Consider the following 20,402-nt stretch of genomic DNA (forward strand, 5'->3'; position numbering starts at 1 on the left):
CACACAGCATCAATCTAGGCCTTATTCATTTATTGCAGTATTAATTATGACGATTAACTTCTGGTAGACTCAGTCTTGAATTTCATGAGTGCCAGTGGCCACTAATGCATGCATGTATGCTCTGCTGGCTTCAAAGGATAACAAATATTGGCAAAGACAATAGGTCAGTCAGCGCCCCATAGCAAAGGTTTGATCTATTGTTATGTCTATGGAGTTCTATCATTTCCCTGTATTTGGATTCTGGTTTTGGCGACTCCTCTGGTGGTCACAATTTTGAGAGCTTCTTTTGCACGTGTGAAAGAAAAATGGTAACTTTAAAAATATATATATACTAAGAATTCCGTTCCATTTGACTATTATCATAACTTGTTGATTGATTAGAGATCGAGATGTTTTTTCACCTTCAAAAAGCAGTTGCTCCAGATGTGTTTAACTTCCTCCCCTCACTAGAGACCTTTCAGATGCACTTCCCTGTTAGAAAATGTAGATTTACTTGAAGTTGGTGTTTCAAAAGGCCAGTAGGGCTGGGGAAGGCATCAGTCGCATGTTTGAGGTAATTATGTCGATCAGAATAGAATAAAAAGTATAGCCTAGCGCCCCAAGTTTTCCCAGATTTAAAAGCGAACTCACCCCCTCCCTCCCAATCCCCCCCCCCCCCCCCCACCTTCAGACAATCCTATCTCTGATTCTTACTCTAAATAACCCACACTCCCATTGGAATTTTGGTTTGAATTTCTTTTTTGTTTTAGAAGGCATAGATCCATTTCTCCAAGGACCGATATCAAAAGCTTCTAAATAGCAGTGTGCAACATAATATTCTCACTAATTAACGATTTTTGACAGGAAAACTCTCTCCACACATTCAGTTAGTTTTGTTTGACAGCACATTAAGTGGATAAATCTCCTTCTGAAGTTTTCTTTATTTTGCTGGAAGAAAAATTCTGCAGGATGCTATTTTTTTCTCTCCAGCAGCACTTATTTAACTGATTTTTTCTTCGTGAATTGTTGAAAAAAAAATGTGCACATTTTTATGATGTTTTCCAATAATTACAGGTGAAAATATCGAGGAAAAAATATTTTAAAAATATCGAAAGGTAAGTACATTTTCTATTTCTAATTCCACATATATGCACCTATGTGGTACATATATGTTCACGGTATGTAGATATGGAGTTAGGAATAGTAAATCTATATTCCCTTATATGCACTTACCTTTTGATATTTTGCCCCAAGATATTCTGTCCTCAATGTTCTTGCATCAAGGTATTATTGGTGTCGATATTCAGTAGCACAACCCTCGGAAATTATAATGGTGACCCATCTTCAAAGGAAGATTCAAGCAGTGTGAACGTCTTCTGAAGACGCACAACTCACCTAAAGATACCAAGGAAGATGTATTTCTGCCTGAAAAAATATTTTTGAAAATGTACCAAACTCTGGGTCATATTTACAAGCCCCTATCGACACAACAACATCACTGTTCTCGACGTTGTGGTGGCGATGGGGGCTTCACCTTATTCACAAGGTGGCGTTAAGCCACTTAATGTGGCTTAACACCACCTTGTGAATAAGGCATCCTTTCACGGGGTGGGCAATGGGTGTTGTGGTGTGCGTTCCACTGCAACACCCATTGATTTTGATGCTGCCCCAAATTTACAAGGGTGGCATAAATATGGGGCAGCGCCAACATTAAGACCAGGCAAAACCATAGTGAAAGGGTGCCTGCGTTGGCGCCAGTCAGCTAAATTAGCACCAGTGCAGGGGGAAACGCTAGGCTACACCGTATTCTTATAAACACTATGCAGCCCTGCGTCTCCAAAGTGGCGGAGCACGGCGTTAAGCCAAGGAGACTAACACCACGCTCCACCAATTCCATGTAAATATGCCCCTCTGTTTAATACTTAATAATTGACTTCAGTGAAGATGCTTTTAACACAAGTAAGGGAATGATGGAATGATTTTAACTTTTGTTTTTAACGTTTAGCAGAATGGAAATGAGAAAAAAAGAGAAAATCCAGGATACTTTCGATTAAACCAACTCCAGGAAGAATTTAATTTTGCCACTGATGAAGAGATACAAAAATGCGTGCGTTTCCAGCTACTGATGCACAGAAACTCACAACAGCTGGACCCAAATTGGTTTCAGCAAATCCCACTGTATGACAAGGAAATACCAGAGTCACTTATTCAGGTACTTTATATTTGTTAGATACAAATAGCCAGAGTCACTTTACAAATGAAACCACTTTTCTATGGGGGAGGATTGCAAATCCTAAAACGTGAATAGTATTGATGGGCAGTAAAATAGGTCCATACAACAAGTTTACCACTGCTTTATGACAGCAACACCAGTGATCCAGAAAAATGCTGTTGCTCATCCCTTTGTTAATAGAAAGAAGTATTTGTGAGACTTCGCAGGAGCTCACTCGCTTAGGGTGACTGCGATTAGAGACTTCACCGTGCTTCACGATGCATCTGGAATGTACACAATGGTCCCCGTGGTTGGCAGCCAGCTGCAATGCCAAGGATGGGACCATTAATGGATAGTCCTATTTCTGATGGTGGTCGTAATCTGTTGGCTATGCGATCTGCTTTAGGAATAGAATGGGTGATAATTTGAACATGTTTTATTTGCATCGGACATGTCTCGTCACAGATTGGGTAAACTGGTAGTGAGGTCACTGCTTGGAAATGTTCTAACACTCAAGATAGTGTAGCAATGCGAGGTGATACTAAACAGTAAAGATAATGGCCCTTTTCAAAACAAAGGGATAAAGGGCCATATGTATCATACTTCCGTTTTGCGAATTTTAAATAGCGAATCTTAAGGAATCGCTATTTAGAATTCGTAAAACGGTATGTATGTAGGTAATCTAGGAATTTTAGCGATTCCTTACTATTCCTTATTTGCGAATTCCCAAATTGCGAATTCGCAAATAAGGAATACTTCCCATTCATTTCTATGGGCCAGGAGGAATTAACAAAGAATATTAAGCATTTTCTAATTTGAAACATCACTTGGCAGCCCTTAGGGAGGGATAAAAAGCCAGTGTAATTGGTTCAACCTAAGCCCTGCCAGTAAAAAACAATGATGACTGTTAGTGACCCGCGTTAGAATGTGTTCCATAGTTCTGACTGTTTTTAAAAGTGTATACGCACAAACCGAGGATTTAGATAGTTCCTGCCCGTCTCTGTTGGTCATACACCATAATAAAGAAGCATTTCTTGCCCATTTTGGATCCACCTTCCTTATGTTCGCCGGGCGGTCAAACAAATTGCGACGACTCAAAGAAGTAAAATAATTTTAAACATATCTCAGGCAGGGGATTGTATGGACAACTTCAAGATTTAAACAGTCCTTTATAATATCCCGGTTACGTTTTGTCTCCGGCTTGGACACAATGAAAACCCATCTTTAAAGTGGGCAAAGGTCCAGAGTATCACCTAAGTAGTTGACTCCAAGTTCTTGATGCACAATGTACGCAGGAGTGCACTGCGGGAGGGACCCTTAGAAGGTGACTGGGATATTTATTTTCATCTATCTGAAAAGAAGAAATATCCATAAAGCCTTAGATGCCACTACATGAGAAACTATAGAAGTACGGGACATATTACCAAGCAATAGCGATAATTATCGCTATTGCTTGCTTAGAGACGAAAATTTACCGCTAAGCTGCGGTGATTGTTATTGCAAATAAACCTTGGTATTACCAAGGTTTATCGCAAATGCGATAAAAATCGGCCGCAATGCATGAATATCGCTGAAAAGTCCGCGATATTCATGCATTACCGAGCTAATGCTCTTAGCCATGTTATCCACCTCCCATTGGATAACATGGCTAAGAACTGCTCAGGGCAGGTGTTAGCTTTTGGAGATATTCGCGCTTAGCGCGAATATCTCCAAAAGTTGGTAATAGGAGATAGCGATGTTAGCGACTGTTTCCAGTCGCTAACATCTTGGCACGCCCACTTTGCATGTCATTACTGATAAATATCACTGACATGCAAAGTGGGGCCCAAGATGGTTGCTATCTCCTACTAGCTGGTAGTAGGGAGATAATTTTATCTTCGCTTTCTTGGCTTTTAAAGCCAAAAATGCGGAGATAAACCCCCTTGATAATATGCACCTACGTTTTGCAAGGTACATTTTAATGTCAGCCTGCAACTTTTTCCCCCAAATTCGCTACAAAATCAGAGACAGATGAAACAGTTATCAAAACGAGATGTTTCTTCGTATTAACATAAGGGGATCATGTACATGCAGATGAAATGAGACTCCTAAATATAAGAAGCATTTACAAATGCAATGGTCTCGTCTTTGTTAAAGTTAGAGCTCTTGGCATTGCTCATGACACTATTTTTTTTTAAAACATATAAATAAATGGCAGTGTGATTTACAATACCAATAGCTTAATCTCTCGCAAATGCGAGACCTATTGCATTTGCACCCACACACAGAGCCAAATGCACCCACACACACACACAGAGCCACACGCACCCACCCACACACAGACAGAGCCACACACAGACAGAGCCACACACAGACAGAGCCACACACACAGATAGACACACACACACAGACAGAGACACACACACACAGACAGAGCCACACACACACAGACAGAGCCACACACACACAGACAGACAAAGCCACACACACAGACAGACAGAGCCACACACACACACACAGACAGAGCCACACACACACACAGACAGAGCCACACAGCATTCCACCCTGTAACCAGTGCTTAATTTGAGTTGGTGGGTTACGGTGCTCAGCACCGGCACTTAATTGCCAACACCGGCACTTAGGATTAGCTGCCACATGGAGACGCTGCTTGTGTAATTGAGATACGAGCACAACAATTGTTTATAAATTCAATTAACATTAAAAATGACTGATACCTGCCACCAAAGCCATTAATATAGCGTTTGAAGGCAATAGAAAGAACGGTTATGGCCAATACTCGCCGCACTGTTTGTGTCCAATTGTTCAAAAAGTGCTCACTCTTCGGGCCAACTGCTACCAAACCACGATATTAACAAAATTACAATTCCAAAGGGAGAGGAGCACAGGAACCAATAGTATCATTACAAGAGTCCCATGCACTTAGATAATATCTAGAAAATCCCAAAATTCTGAATAGAAATATCCTATCATACGAGACAACACAATTATTTCATTTTATAAATACCAAAATAATTAATGTCCTTCTTTATTTTTATTTTTATTCGTATGTTCTTTATTCATTATGAAAAGAGGATGCCTTATTATTTAAGCGTATGGGACTCTTGTAATGATACTATTGGTTCCTGTGCTGCTCTACCTCTGGAAATGCGTATCTATAGCATTTGGGGCCTGGAATACTCTGAAGTGTCACACTTGTAGGAGTGTGATGTAGTTGTGTTGGTACTGTCATAGGCAATAGGTGGTGCAAGCTGCATGGCATCCAAGGAGGGCCCTGGCACTTAACTTGTTTCTTCAAATGAAGAACTGCAGGCTATGACTCAGGGGCATTTCAGAAGATGACACACTCCCTCCTCATACCTTGAAGTAGCCACCCTGGTAAGCAGTGTTGGGGGGCCCGAAGATGGCCACCTCCCAGCTGTAGGGATCCGCCTCCTCCACAAGGAACACCCGGAAGCCCTCCACCGGCTCCTCCTGCACGGACTTCAGCTCCAGCAGCAGCCCCTTGGAAGAGCCGCGCACAGGGCCAGCGCGGGCCATGGTGGGGGGCAGGGGGCAACTAGGGGTGTGGAGGGGGCAAGGGGCAACTAGGGGTGTGGAGGGGGTAAGGGGCAACTAGGGGTGTGAAGTGAGCTAGTCAAGTGGAAAAGTGTGGATTTGGGATCTAGAAAGAGGGGGGTCTCTAGCCAACAACCACAGGGAGACCCTTGGTGTGTGGGCTCTGGGGGACCTAAAGAGGAGGAGCTACACTTAGGCTGAGAACTTGGGGTATTAGGCAGGTGGAATCCTAGATCTCAGTGGGTTTGTAACCTGAAGTGGAGTGGCTCTGGGAGCCTGAGGGTTATCTTCTGGGGGTGGGGCTGGAGTCCAAGCTTTAGTAGGGGGGCTCTGCTGGGCTCCTTAATATCTGGAATTCGATGGGGTGGGTTGGTGGTCTGCTGGGTCCCTTGTTCTGGGGTGTTTGCTACCCTGAGATTGCGAGGGGTGGAGTCGTGGATTTACAATCTAATTTCAGTAGGGGGGGGGCTTTTGTTGTCTGGATATAGAGGGGTTTGGGGGTGGTGAGGTCTTGGGGGCTGCTCTCTGCCCTGGGCGCTGCTCGGGTGTTTGTGACCCGCCGCACCCGGGAGGAGGGGTCCTGAGCAGAGCCTGAGCTCTGCGGGGTTGTTTGTTGTCCCATCGAGGGTCGAGTGAGGGCAGATTGGGTGCTCGGCTGCTGGGGGTCCCTGGGCTTCGGGGCAGCGGTGTCCTGAGCATGCAAAGGATGCGAGTGGAGGAAAGAGAAAGCGGGTAGCACGAGAAAGGAACGGGGATAATTGGTGGGAGGAAAGAGGAAAAAAAACAGTGATCAAGATTCAAAATGGGAAATGGATCCAAAAAAAAAAAAAACGAAGCTCGAGCGCTCGCCATTTGTGTCTAAGCCCCGTCCTTTTGCGATTGGGGGGGCTTGTTTTCTAGGATGTAAACAACAGTCAACAAGCTGTTACCAAGAGGGGAGGTGGGGGAGGAAGGGTCATGGGCCGAACAACTGAGACCTTGCCGCCCGAGGCCTGGCAAACCTCTGGCTAAAATGCGCATACCGCTGTGGTGTCCGCATTCACATTGTGCTCCCCAGCACACATAATTAATACATCTTATGCAAATCCTAGAGCCTCCTGCCAGACCCCAAACCGATCCCCAGCTTCAAAGTCGGGCACTCTAGCCTTTAACATCACCAAAGAGCCTAAAACATGCCGACCTAGAAGGGAACTCCTCCGTTGTGGGAGCCTGCGCTCGCTGGGGTGAAGGATGGGGGGCGGTGTGGCTCAGGTTCTAATCTTGATGCTGCTTGCGTGGGGAGCCAGGTAACCCACTGGCTTTAAATGTGCATCGCGCTCTTTGTGGCCAATCTCCAACAGTGAACCCAGCAAAATAAAATATATACATGTTGTGCGAGGCATCCCTCGGACAGGTGCACCTGGATGGAAAATCCTCCTATTTGGATGCGGGCGCTCTCTGTGGGGGCAGGGAGGGGTGGTGTAGGTCTTAGGCTACAAGGAAAATGCAGCAAACCACTCGGTGCTCACGCTCAATGCGGAGGTGGGGGGGCGGCGGCACGCTTTTGTTCACGAAAAGGATGCGGCAAACAACACGGGGCACGCGCTCGCAGTGGCGGGTAGGGGGAGCTGGGGGGTTAGATCATGTCTCACACAAAGGATACGGCAACCTAACCGGGCAGTCAGATGCCCACTTCCTCCCTGATGGTCTATGCTCTGGAGAAGCCAACACAAAAACAACCAAATACAACAAGCCCACAAGAGTCGGAAAGAGCACTATACAGACCTCTGCAACACCGCCGCTCATCCCACCCGCTAGAGCGCATAAAGTTTGAGGCGCACCCCCGCCCCAATCCAACAAAACTCGGACAAGGACAACCTCCCGCCCACAGTAAGCCAGAGTGCCTCGACGGAAACAAGCCCCCCACCTAAAAATATGAAAATGTGGGCATTCCCTTTGGTCCGTGGATAGCAGCAAGGAAGGGAGGGGGGAATAAGGGGGCAATCCTGAGCATACAACTTGTGTGGCCTAACAACTAACCATGTGGTCCTGGTCCCGTGGGGATCGCCAAAAGGCGGGGGGGTTCAAGCGATAAAAGGATAAACCGTGGGAGGGGGCTGCACCACTACTCGCATTGTCGCAAGCATTGTCTCTCAACTAGCTCTGGCCATGGGGATTTGGGCACCATTCGCACGACAATCCAATGCCATTTCCTTATAGACAAGGGAAAACATCTGTTTGCGATCCAGCTCTTGTCTGATATCCTAGGCGCTTGAAGAGCACATTTCCTACTACATGTAACTCGTCAGTACTTGAGTGTCGCATATGTTCTAGGGGAGTCCCTACTCACAACTGATGCTCTGTGAGATCGAAACATACAAAATCTATTAAAAGTGGTCTGTAGAAGAAGCATGTACCTGGGTAACAAACTCTGCATTGATCTGCGCAACGGTGGGGGTGAGCACCTTCCTGCCACCCCCCTGCGAGGAAGGGGCTGCGATCACCACCACCATGGTCACTGTTCAGAGCAGCACCCGGGGAGCACAAACTTAAAACCAGGCCGGCATGTACTGCTGCTTTCTGAACCTAGCGAGCCACCGTAGTGATCAATTCGATTGGCAACACAGAACCAAAAGTGAAAGCGCTGACGTAAAGGAGTAAACGTACGTAGACATCAAAAAGGGACTAGCAGCGGCGGGTGCAAAAAGTTGTTAAGATGCTGATTTGGCTGCACTATCGAAGACATTTCAGAAACTGATAAGATTTTATTAAAGAATTTTCCGGAAAACAATTAGAAATATGTCAGGTCATACATAGATTTAAACAAGCCATCAAAGCAAAGTTTCAATTCTGCGATGGACATTGAGGTGAAGAACAAGCGCTCGACATTTGCCCATAAGCCTCGTCCTTTTCAGATTGGGGGCGTGTTTTGCAATGATGATGTCACAGAGAGAAAGAAAGTAAAAAACACGCCCCCAATGCAAAAAAGACAGGGCTTAAACGTACAGACTCCCCTCTCCTCCAATGGCTGGCCTCCGTTTAGGAAGCTAGCCAATGGAGAAGAGGGGCGGGTTCAAGCCCCTCACTGAAAAACATAAGATAAGATCTTGTCGGCGAGACTGCGCAAGCACAGCCTACGCAGGCCGAGACCTAAAAAGGAGTCAACTTTAGCCAGCTGGTGCCCCTGGATACAAAAAGTTTTGACTCTAGAATACATCTGCCCTACCACCTTCACGAACAACTTATTATAATTTGTAACTTAATACGGCAACCTTCAATTAAAACGTTACTTAAAAACCTATAATGACATACAGTTCATTTAATTTCAAGATTAAATTCCTAAATCTTCCCAACAAATGCACCCATGTCCATATGTTGCGGTTAATTTGTAAAGGCAGTTGCGTTGTAGGGCCAAAAGTGGCAGTGCAGCTATTTTAATTTTTGCAAAATCTTTTTTATTACCTGTTAAGGGAAAATATTTTATTAAATCATTTGGTAGTATTTCAACACTTTGATGGTGATCAGGACAATTTGGTTTACACTCAACTATTTTGTACATTTGTTTTTTGTTCATGTGTATGGTTTAATATCTTGTTAAAAATTACTTTTATATGCTTTATATTTATAGGAGTATGAACGCCAACAGGACAATGAAGTATCACTTACCGATAAGGAACCTGTAACTGCACAAAGGGCGAATGCAGCAACCCTCATTAGAAAGGTATCCTTTTGTATGTAGCATTTTTTCGAAATATTGTACATCCTGCTTCTACGGTGTCCTTGTTCTAGTGATATGTTTTTTTCCCAGTTTTTATGGTGTTACATTCAGTGTTTTGTAAGTGATTTATATCATGTTATATTTCTGTCAATTGTATGGTGCCCGTCTGCAATTAATATGGCATTGCAGTGTAACATTATCAAAGGTTCCTGCAGTCGGCTGTACCATATTTCAAATGTTCTCTAATGTGTGCCACAAAACGTGCAAAAACTTTCTGCACTTATTCACAGGTAAACAGTGATTGCTTTTACAGTCTACTTGCCTTGGCCGCATTATTGGCCTTGATATTTGGCAACTCTTCCACATTACTTTCTACCTTATTATCAGAAATCATTTAACAATCATTTAGTGGTGACTTGTAAAAGTCTTTTCAGGGCCGCCTTTAACACTGGTGGCGCCCTGTGCGACAATGTTTGTTGCCCCCTCCCCCCACAATGACCACCTCTGCCACCGATTCCCTCACCACCGCCCTTTAACAGTGCCCTTCAAGTCTCCAGAACCACTGTCTCTCAGGTTCATTTAGTTTTATAGCACCACTCATACCAGTGTAAAGTGTCATAGCACTTTACATCAAACACATTGCACAGACAATCGTATGTGGGTAAATCAGTGTATAGTAAATGTTACATCAGACTGGACTACAAAGTGTAGAGTAGGAGAAACATGTTATCGATACTGATAGGCAATATAGTTTGCGTCCTTATTGTAGGAAAGCACAAATTCAGAATTTAAAATGTAACACCATTGTTAGGGGTTCCCTTTAATAACAAGAATTGTTTTCTACGCAAATGAACCCTTTTGGCAAGACTAGGATAATGAAAGACTGGCCAAAAAAACAATATAGCGCTAACATATACCCTGCAGTTTACACGCAGCTCTTTGATGACAGTTAATAGCTCAATGTTCTATATTATTTAGGATTTTTACCTACAAACCACAAGTAATAAAATGAAATCTCTTACAGAAGCAGTAACCCACTGACCTATTTTCATTACATGCACTTCATCTGCATGGTACACGTTCTTAGCAGCAGGCATTTTAACCCTCTGCGCTACCTTTGGATGATTCAAAACTTCCACAAGACAAACCTCCATCTCTTTTCAGGGCAACAATTAATCACCGCATTTATCTTGACATTTTAATTGATGCCTGAAATTTTCTGGAGGCCGCAAATGCGGCAGCAGGTGCTTTGCAAAAGATGATATACTTCCAAAAAGGATGCTCCCACCCCAAGTCAGCACCCGATGCAGTGGCACCAATCGCACCGCCCTAGACCCGGCCCTAAGACTTTTTATTGGCCTTTCATCAACTATGTGAAAAGTCTCTAAAATTGCTTGAATGTCAAACCTCTAGTAATTCTACAATATTTGTTTCATAGAAAGTTTTGATACTTTAAACCATGACACTGTTCTCTGTGGTATGGAAACTTCATCCACATTAAAACTGGCGTAATCTCTTTAGAGAGTATTTTGGAGATCTTTGTGAAAATTGATTTAAGCATTGAAAGTCCTTAACCACCACCGCTCTAAAAGGCTGTACTTGCTGTTTGACATGCAATGGTCTGCCAACAGCATGTAAAGAATCCCTTTTACCCTGAAGTGTACCATTGAGGCTAAAACAGCGATGGCATCTGATCTACCACCTACTTTAGACAAGTTCTTCCCATTGACCACGAAAGATACCCTAAACCTCCTTGTCGCTATTAGAACAAGCTCCCCCTATGATCCTTGTCCAGTCTCTGTGATTAAACTAGTCCTCGAGCCTATTGCTATTTCACTTACTTCCGTATTGAATGCCATGTTCATATCAGGGCATTATCCAAGAACATGGAAGACAGCATCATTTCTTACTCTGGTAAAAAAACAAAATTTGGACCCTAAAAATCCAAAGAACTCCCGGCCAATCTCTCACCTTCCTCTCCCAGCGAAATTGGTAGAGAAGACTATGAATATTCAGCTGAGTGCCTTCCTCCAGATGAATAATAGCTTAGATCCCACGCAGTATGGGTTTAGGGAATGACACAGTGCAGAGTCTGCCCTCATAAATTCGACCGAAGAAATAAGGGAAACCTTGGATCAGGGAGGAAATGCTGCACTAATTATGCTGGACCTTTTGGCGGCTTTTAAAACGGTCCACCATTACCTTTTGATGGACCGTTTCACTGCCTGTGGGGTTCAAGGCCTAGCTTGGAAGCTATTGAGATCCTTTCTGACTGAAAGAACTCAAATTGAGGCCTTGGACAACTTCTGTACAAAACCTTTTTCCTTACATTGCGGAGTGCCACAAGGGTCTTCCCTCAGTTCCACACTTTTTAATGTGTACATATCTCCTCTGGTGGACTTGAAGCTCACTTTTTATGTGGATGACACTCAAATTGCGGCCAGGGCAGGAGACAGTGGAGTGGTGTGGCTCACTGGTTAGAGGCGGCAGACCAGGAAGCAGAGGACAGCCCGGGACCAGAGTTCAATTCCCGACGCAGCAGGGTCGTGAACCAGGGTCAGCGGACTCGATAATTCTCACTTCGGTGCCTACTCTAACCAGGGATCACACTCTGCAACTCTGGGCATTAGCTTGCCTCATCTCTACAACGGCCCCCCACAAACGCCGGGGATGCCTGGTTTCACCTTCGAGATACCCAGGAGGGAACATCTCACAGGGAAAGCCAGGACGGGTTCCCCAGCGGTCTATAGCGCCAGGACGCCTCCGGGTAGCAGTTCGCTTTACAAGACACACACATTTACATTTACATTTACAGAGAAGGGAAAGAGGTTTCATGACTGTGTGAACTCAGTAAAGATGTGGATGAGCCAGACCTGCCTGATTAAACTCGGACAGGACCGAGGTCATTATTTTTGGAAATAATGACTACTTCTAGACCCCAGATTGGTGGCTGGTAGAACTGGGTACACTCCCAAAACCCACTAGGAAAGTAAAAAACCTGGTAGTCATAGTGGACGATAAACTCACTTCTAGGGACCAGATATTGTGGTTGCATCTGACTGCTTCCACCTCATTACATGATTAAGAAGATTATGCCGTTTCTGTTAGAGGACTGTCAGCGCGCAGTCATAACATCCCTTATTCTATCAAGGCTGGGCTACTTCTACAGCCTTTACTTGAACACTCAAAAGCGACATCTGAACAATTTCCAACTTTTGTAAAATGCAGCTGCTTGACTGCTTACCGGTACACCAAAATTTGAATCGGTTACCAAGGCAAAAAAATGGTTACACTGGTTCCTGGTCAGACAACAGGTGCATTTTAAATCCTTGTGCACCATTTTTAAAGCTCTTCAATGAACAGGACCAGAATATCTGAAACGTCAATTTCAATGGTACCTTCCTCTAAGAGCGCTCCGCTCTTTAGGAGCAAACAGGGTGGTAATACCTTCTTTCAAAAAAGTCAACTGTGGAGGGAGAAGTTTTGTGACCAGTGCCGCAAAGGCCTGGAACGATCTCCCTTTCCATACCAGAAACGCCACAGATCTTTTGGTGTTTAGGAAAGGACTGAAGACATGGCTTTTCAGCTTGTAGGTTTCTCTTCCTATTCTCTGGTAAGAGGGCAGTAGCTAGTGCCAGGACACCCTTGGATAACCGCTGAGCTACCCTACATTATTAGCAAACTGGAGTATTTATCCTCAAAAAGTCATGCTTCCATGTAATCTTCATAAGATCATTCAAGTGAGTCAGACATTATGAAAACTTAATTCTACCCCTCACATATTATTTAAAGTAGGCAGTGAACAGCAAAGATTTGGAACCACCAAAAAAGACAGCCAACATTTCAGAATGGTGGTGTCCTTGACAGAGGTCTGATCTTCTGTCTTTTTAAATTAAAATCTATTTTATTGGGTTTTCATTAAACAACAACACATAACAACAGAAGTACATCAGTTTAATACACATAAATGTTCAGACACAGTCTTTAAATCGCACACACTATTATTTTTTCTGGATACTTTTACCTTTTTTTTTAACTTCAAGTATTAATAATAACTAATGGAGGACATCAAGGGGGGATCTGGCATCTGGTGGACAGTTAAATTCCTTGACAGTGACTTCCAAATGTCAGATTTTCCCTCCAATTTACCATCAATCCGAACAAGTTTTATGTGAAGCTTTTCTGCCAGAGTCCATTTGGTAACATCTTTAAACCAGGGGTCTGACGTCGATTTCTTAGGCTTGAACCAATATACAGCAATGTGTCCTGTGTGGAGCAATAAAGTCAGTTGCATAAATCAATGATTAGTTTTGTTTTTTGTGTTAATTGCATTGATGTCTGGCTGGCACGTCTGTGAAAGCATCTTTAATGTGATCTGTGTGTGACTTGTAGATCTACTTGTCCCCAAAAATCAATTATGTATGGGCATTCTCAGACCAGGTCAAAATAATCAAATCAGCCAAAGGCACCAAGTTCATATATATCCCCGGCTATTAAGCAGCTTCCATTTAGAAATATCCATATTTGCATTAAGCTGTGAAAAATCAGGGATCAGCCACAACGGTAAGTCCTGTGTGTACGGCAGCCTCTCACACCACTTTGATCGAAATATCTTGCATACCAATTCCATAAGTAGCGGAACCAACTATGCCAGCTTGGATTTTGAAAATGGACAACTTAGTAAGTTATCATTTGGTAGCGACCCACACAGGAGTTCCTTATCTATATTCCACTCTGGATTAAACATGCCAGCCCCAAACTATAATTGGACACCTATATAATATGCTTCGGGATGTGGAACCCTTAAACCGCCTCCTCATAATTCCATGTTAACACTTCCATTTTGGGGCGTGGCTTGGTGCCCGACGAGGACGGCAGCGCGGATGTGAGCGCTCCGGGTTGCTGAGGGCTTTCGCCGCCTCTATCACCTTGCCTGTACCTGCAAAGCAACATTTCACCGACCGGAGACCGCCGCCGACAAGGGGCTTCAAGATGCGGTCCCTTTCAAGTGGCGGAATTGCCGCTTTGCCGACTTTTGCAGCGGACGCGACTGACTGAAAGTCGCGCCCGCCATTTTGTTTTCCGGCCACCGAGGAGTATGACGCTTCTGCCTCGCAAGCTTTCCAGTCTGCCACGGAGCCCCACACATCATTGATTCTTCCTTGCGAGGTACAGTCCACTGCTCTGCTTCACTGCTGCATGTGTGTGCTACATATCACTTTTCAACGTATTCTAACGAAGTTTTACTCACGTTTTATCTGATTGGCGGCCATTTTAAGCAAGTGAACTTTTCTCCCTGAGGAATTCTCCCCCTTCAGTCGCCTCTTCGCTAAAACTGCTGTCTTCTCTCATGCGCATATGTTTGGCGCTATTTACAACTCAAGACAGTTTTAAGCATTGTTGCTGCACGCTCTCCCTTTCATGTTACCCCTGCATCCATGATATCCTCTCCTTGATGGACCTCCTCTGCTCTGTAACCTGCTAATTATCTACATGCGTCCCCATGGTGGTTTCACGCTCCCATCATCACTGCGTTAACTCCTTCCTTTAACGAACGAGTCGCTGTTTCATCCATTTTCCTTACGACCTGGTACACCTGCATCCTGCGCAGTTTGCCAGTTATAGACTTTAACGCACACTCTTCATCGCCTCTGGATAAGCAGTGACTATTATTGGACCTCACCAATAACTTTTTTCTGCTTCCCTCTTATGGAAAAAAAGGCATTCCAACGCACTACCAAAACTCCACGTCGTGTCTTCCTTAAAAACTCTAAAGTCTTCTCTGCATTGGCGCACCTCGAAGCTTCTCAAGGTCTTGCCACTCAAATGTCGCAGTCCAGTACGGAGCGGTCCGTCCAACCTCCAGGGAAGATCACGACGAAACGCCTTAAAAAAGATCCTCCATCGCCAACGGGATCCACATCAACTGTCTCAATGGAGTTACTATTGGAAGAGATCCGTGCCCTTAGACCCTTCATGGAAGAAACGAATACTAAGCTGCAGGTTCTTACTGACAACTGGTCCCAGATGGATGCCAGAGTCACCAAGGTGGAACAATCTCTACCTTCTCTCCAGGAGTCTTCCTCTAAAGTATCACACATGCAGTCTCAACTTTCCTCTCTTCAAAAGCAAGTTGAAGAATTGGAGAACCGAAACAGACGCAACAACCTTCGTATCTACGGCCTGGCGGAGAATTGTGAGGGGAGCGACCCCATTGCCTTCTTCAAATCATTTCTGCCCAAGCTACTTGATCTACCTGAGGATACTGTCCTTAACATTCAGCGTGCACATAGGTTGGGTCGCCTTCCCTCCACTTCTTCTCCTCCTTCACGACCAAGAGGAGTCATTATGTACTTCTTAGAATATACTGATCTTCTCAAAGTTATCTCAGCGGCTCGTGCATCACCTCGGTTGCAATGGATGGGCTCCAATCTTTTCTTTGTGCAGGATTATGCAAGAGCCACAGCCAGCCGTCGCAAGGCCTTCTTGGATATGCGGCCAGAACTTCGAGCCATTGGAGCCAGATATGGTCTTTTTCATCCTTGCCTATTCAGAGTGACCTACAACAACAAAACTACGACATATGAAGATCCTGTCCGTCTTCGAAGCTTTTTGAATGCAACCCAAGCCTCTGATATGGACTTCTCTGGCTCCTCCTCAGGTTTCCCGCCATGATTCCTGCGTGAAGAAGCGTTGAAGTCTCAATCAAGCTGCATACTTGTCTTGCACTGTTAAATGTATTACTGTTGGTTTGTGCCACGTTGTCTGGCCATTCCTGTTTCCCTGTTCTTCCCCTCTTTTTTCGTCGCTTATCTCATATCTCCGTTCGTTAGTTAGTACGATTCCCCACTGTTTTCTTCACTCATCTCATTGTACTTTATTATTGTTCTGCTCTCAACCTCTTTCATTCGTTTCCCTTACCATTGGTTTTCCCCCTTTTTTCCTTGCAGGTCTTACAAAAAGTATGGCGTTTCCCCTCCGACCTGTTGGTTCGTTCGCTTCTGGCGCTCGCTTCCTCTGCCTGGCGTCCCCCCCTCATCCACTTCCTCGCGTATCCTCCCCCTGGTGATCAATCCTCCTCGTTTCTACCCTCCGTAAGTATGTTTCCCCTTCTCTCCTGGTTGTTCACTTTCCTTCTTGTATCCTTTTCACCTTTAAGTTTCCCAATGTCCTCTGTTTCACAGGTGTCTCTCTTTTTTGGTCTTCGAACATTTTTCTATTCCTGTCTTCTCATTCTCATTCTAATTATTTCACGGACTACTCTATCCTCCTCTTCAAACTATTCACCTTTCTTTTCCTCTTTCCTACCCTATTTTCTCTCTACTTCCCTTTTCGCTCATTATTGCACTGTACCGACTTTCATCAATTTCCCTGATCTCCTTGATCCTTTTAATCTTCTGGGTCTTTTTTCCACTCCCTTTTTCTCTTTTGACTTCTTCTTCTTCTTTGACATGATATGTCTCTGAAAGTACTCACATGGAATGTTAAGGGCGTCAACTCCCCTATCAAACGACAAAGAATCTTATCTCATCTTTCACGATTGAATGTGGACATTGCTTTTTTACAAGAAACCCATTTATCTGCTGAAGAATCCGCTAAATTGAAAAGAAGCTGGGTGGGGGATGTTTATTACTCTCCTGGAGATGGTAAACGTAATGGCGTTGCTATTTTATGTCACAAGGCTCTTTCCCACTCCCTGCTTGCTCAAGAGTCAGACGCCGAAGGTCGTTGGATTTATGCCAAACTCTCTGTCAAGAATGTTCCAATTTCTCTCCTAAATGTTTACGCCCCCACCACTGGTGATCCCACTTTTTGGCACTCATTTTCTCAACACATCACCAGGTTCATCGATGATAATTTTATACTAGCAGGTGATTGCAATCAGGCCCTGGATCCCTTTCTAGATAGGAATTCTAAAGCACACTTTATCCCTAACAAATCTCATAAATCCTTTTCTCAAGCTATTTCCCAACACAAACTCATTGATGCCTGGCGTCTTTGCAATCCAGACCTTCAAGAATTTACCTTTTACTCTCCATGTCACCATTCCCAATCCCGAATTGATTACGTCTTTGTTACCCACAACATTGCCCAAACTCTCACACACGCGGAAATTGGCCCAATTTTACTTTCTGACCATGCCCCTACGTTAGTTCAACTGGACATCCTACCCAAATCAACGGGCCCTAAGCGTTAGCGTTTCAATAATTCTCTCCTCCTGGACCCTAAATTTACCACCTCCTTCACTTCCTTCTCCCATGAGTTCTTCTCCCTAAATGATGATTCCCCTGTCCCCAAACACACCATTTGGGATGCCTTTAAAGCGGCGGCGAGAGATTTCATTATTGGATTCGTTGCTAAAAAACGTAGAGCTGCTCGCGATTTTACTAAGGCTATCCTTTTGGATATTAAGAAATTGGAGCATTCTTATTTCACCTCCCGCTCACAGCAAACTTTAACCGCCCTGGTTAACGCTAAGATGAAATTTAACAAAAAATCTACGGACGATGCATCCTTGTACTTGTTAAAATCTAGTGCCAAATTCTATGGTGGCAAAAATAAGGCTGGCAAGATTTTAGCCAATTATCTCAAGGTGAAACATAATAAATTAAACATTGAATCAATCTACGACACCAATTCAAACCTCAAACACACAGACGCAGACATCCTCACCGAATTCTCTACCTTCTACAAGACCTTATACTCTTCTGAAACTCAGCCTTCCTCCCACGCTCTAGACACTTTTTTTTCCTCTATTCAAAAACCATCTCACTTTCCACTTGACCTCTCTCACTTAGAACTTGATATATCCCAAAAAGAACTCCTTAAAGCGCTTCAAACCCTCCAAAAAGACAAGGCCCCTGGGCCGGACGGCTTTACAGTAGAATTTTTCCTCCACTTCTCAAAGCTCCTTATCCCTAGACTCCATTCCCTTATTGGCACCTTCCTCTCCTTAGGTTCCTCCTCAGGCTCTTTTTCTGACGCCCATATTTGCCTCATACCCAAGGAAGGCAAAGATCCTCAACACTGCAAGAACTACAGACCAATTTCTTTGGTCAACATTGACTATAAGATCTTTGCAAAATCTCTGGCAGCGCGTCTCAACCTTCTTCTTCCAGACCTTTTGGGTGAGGAACAGTCGGGCTTTGTCAAAGGCCGTTTTATCACTGACAACACCAGGCTTCTCTTTAACATCCTCTCTAAATCTCGCCCATTACCCTATCCCCTTGCGGCCATTGTAGGTATGGGCGGAAAATCCGTTTCGCTCGCGGATTTTGCGGATTTTCGGGAAATCCGCAATCCGCGAGATTCGCGAATCTCCCGCAAAATCCGCAAATCCGCGAGCAGCGGATTTTGCTCGCACTGCTCGCACTGTTCGCGTGAGTTCGCGGCTTCCCAGTACAACTTCGCGCCCCGCGAATAAGTGCTAAATTGCAGAAATACGATCTTAGCAAAACTGAAACTACTTGCCAGGTTCAAAAGTTCAGGCTCATCATTAGTAGCCATTTCCTGTAGTGCTTCCTGAGGGGCCCCTCCAGAGTTCAGTTGCCAGTTGCAACTATTATGTGACCCTGCTCTGAACCTCAGAATAGTTACACATATGCCACAAAGGTCCTGAATTACAGCTAAGGGAGACAAGCAGGAGCCAGGCTGGAAGTTCAAATCCATTAATCAGCCCCTAATTCATTATTGTCAGTTGGGGCAGGGCAGGTGTTGTAACTAATTTTGCAACAATGAAAGCACTTAGCAAGTGCAAAAGATCACTAATCAGGGCGCACTAAGGAAGCAGGTGCCAGCTAAAAAAATATTCTGTGACACATTAATCAGCCCCAAATTAATTCAGGTTACTTGAGGCAGGGAAGGTGTGCTTTGCTTTGCCAAAAATAATGTACACTGGACAACCAGAGGGTGTGGTGATGAAACAGAGGGTGGCATGGGTGGGCCAGAGGGTGGCATGAGTAGTCAGAGAGTGGCAGTGGTGACAGAGAGTGGCAGTGATGAAGAAGAGTGTCCCAAACAGGCTGGACACGTAGAAACAACAAGTTCGCAAAACTTGCGACCCGACAGGTAAGTTCGCAAATTGCGAAATTGTAAAAACCCTCGCGAACTGGCAGAAACACGGGCGAACACAAAAAAAAAATCCGCAAATTCGCGGGAATTCGCGGATTTTGCGGATTGCGAGTTCGCAAATCCGCAAAATTCGCGAACGCGAGATCCGCAAAATTCGCCCATGCTTAGGCCATTGCCCTTGATGCCGAAAAAGCCTTTGATAGAGTTGAATGGACTTATTTATTTCACACCCTCCGTTGGTTTGGCTTTGGTCCTGTTTTTATTTCCTTAATCTCACTACTTTACTCTAACCCACGCGCAGCGGTGTGTGCTAACGGGCAGATATCTTCCTTTTTTGATCTAAAAAGAGGGGTTCGCCAAGGCTGTCCCCTATCTCCCTTTCTTTTTAATTTGGCTTTAGAACCCTTCCTCTCCAAGCTTCGTCAAAATCCCTCCATTCATGGTTTCCAACTGTCCAATTCCCACATCAAACTAGCCGCCTATGCGGATGACATTTTGCTATTTATTTCTGACCCTTCCGTTTCCATTCCTGCCTTTCTTACTGAAGTCCAGGCTTATTCCCAAATATCTGGCTATAAACTCAATAATGATAAATGTGAGATCCTCCCCTTGACTAAATTCACATTCCAACCCGATGTTGCCGCCTCTAATTTCACGTGGAAATCCTCCAATATCAAATACCTAGGGATGCATGTTACCCCTACCATTTCAGATACTGTTTCCCTGTGTTTATCCAAATGTATTCAAAAATTAACGGATCTCACATCTAAGTGGCATCCCCTTTACCTATCCTGGTGGGGTCGCCTGGATACCATTAAAATGATGCTGTCTCCCCTTGTTCTCTACACCCTCTCCAATATTCCGGTCCCTATACCCTCCAAATTTTTC

General features: G+C 44.4%; 1 protein-coding gene across 1 annotated transcript in view; it reads left to right on the top strand.

Moving 5' to 3' along the window:
• Window positions 1-20,402, top strand: part of CC2D2B (coiled-coil and C2 domain containing 2B) — a 1,912,120-nt gene that overhangs the window by 1,187,103 nt on the left and 704,615 nt on the right. The window contains exons 24-25 of the mRNA XM_086919535.1: window positions 1,985-2,191; window positions 9,354-9,446. Of these exons, the coding sequence (XP_086775661.1) occupies window positions 1,985-2,191; window positions 9,354-9,446 (300 nt within the window). The remainder of the gene's footprint in view (window positions 1-1,984; window positions 2,192-9,353; window positions 9,447-20,402) is intronic.

The sequence above is a fragment of the Lissotriton vulgaris genome, chromosome 5 (assembly GCF_964263255.1).
Source record: "Lissotriton vulgaris chromosome 5, aLisVul1.2, whole genome shotgun sequence".
NCBI classification, from domain to species: domain Eukaryota; kingdom Metazoa; phylum Chordata; class Amphibia; order Caudata; family Salamandridae; genus Lissotriton; species Lissotriton vulgaris.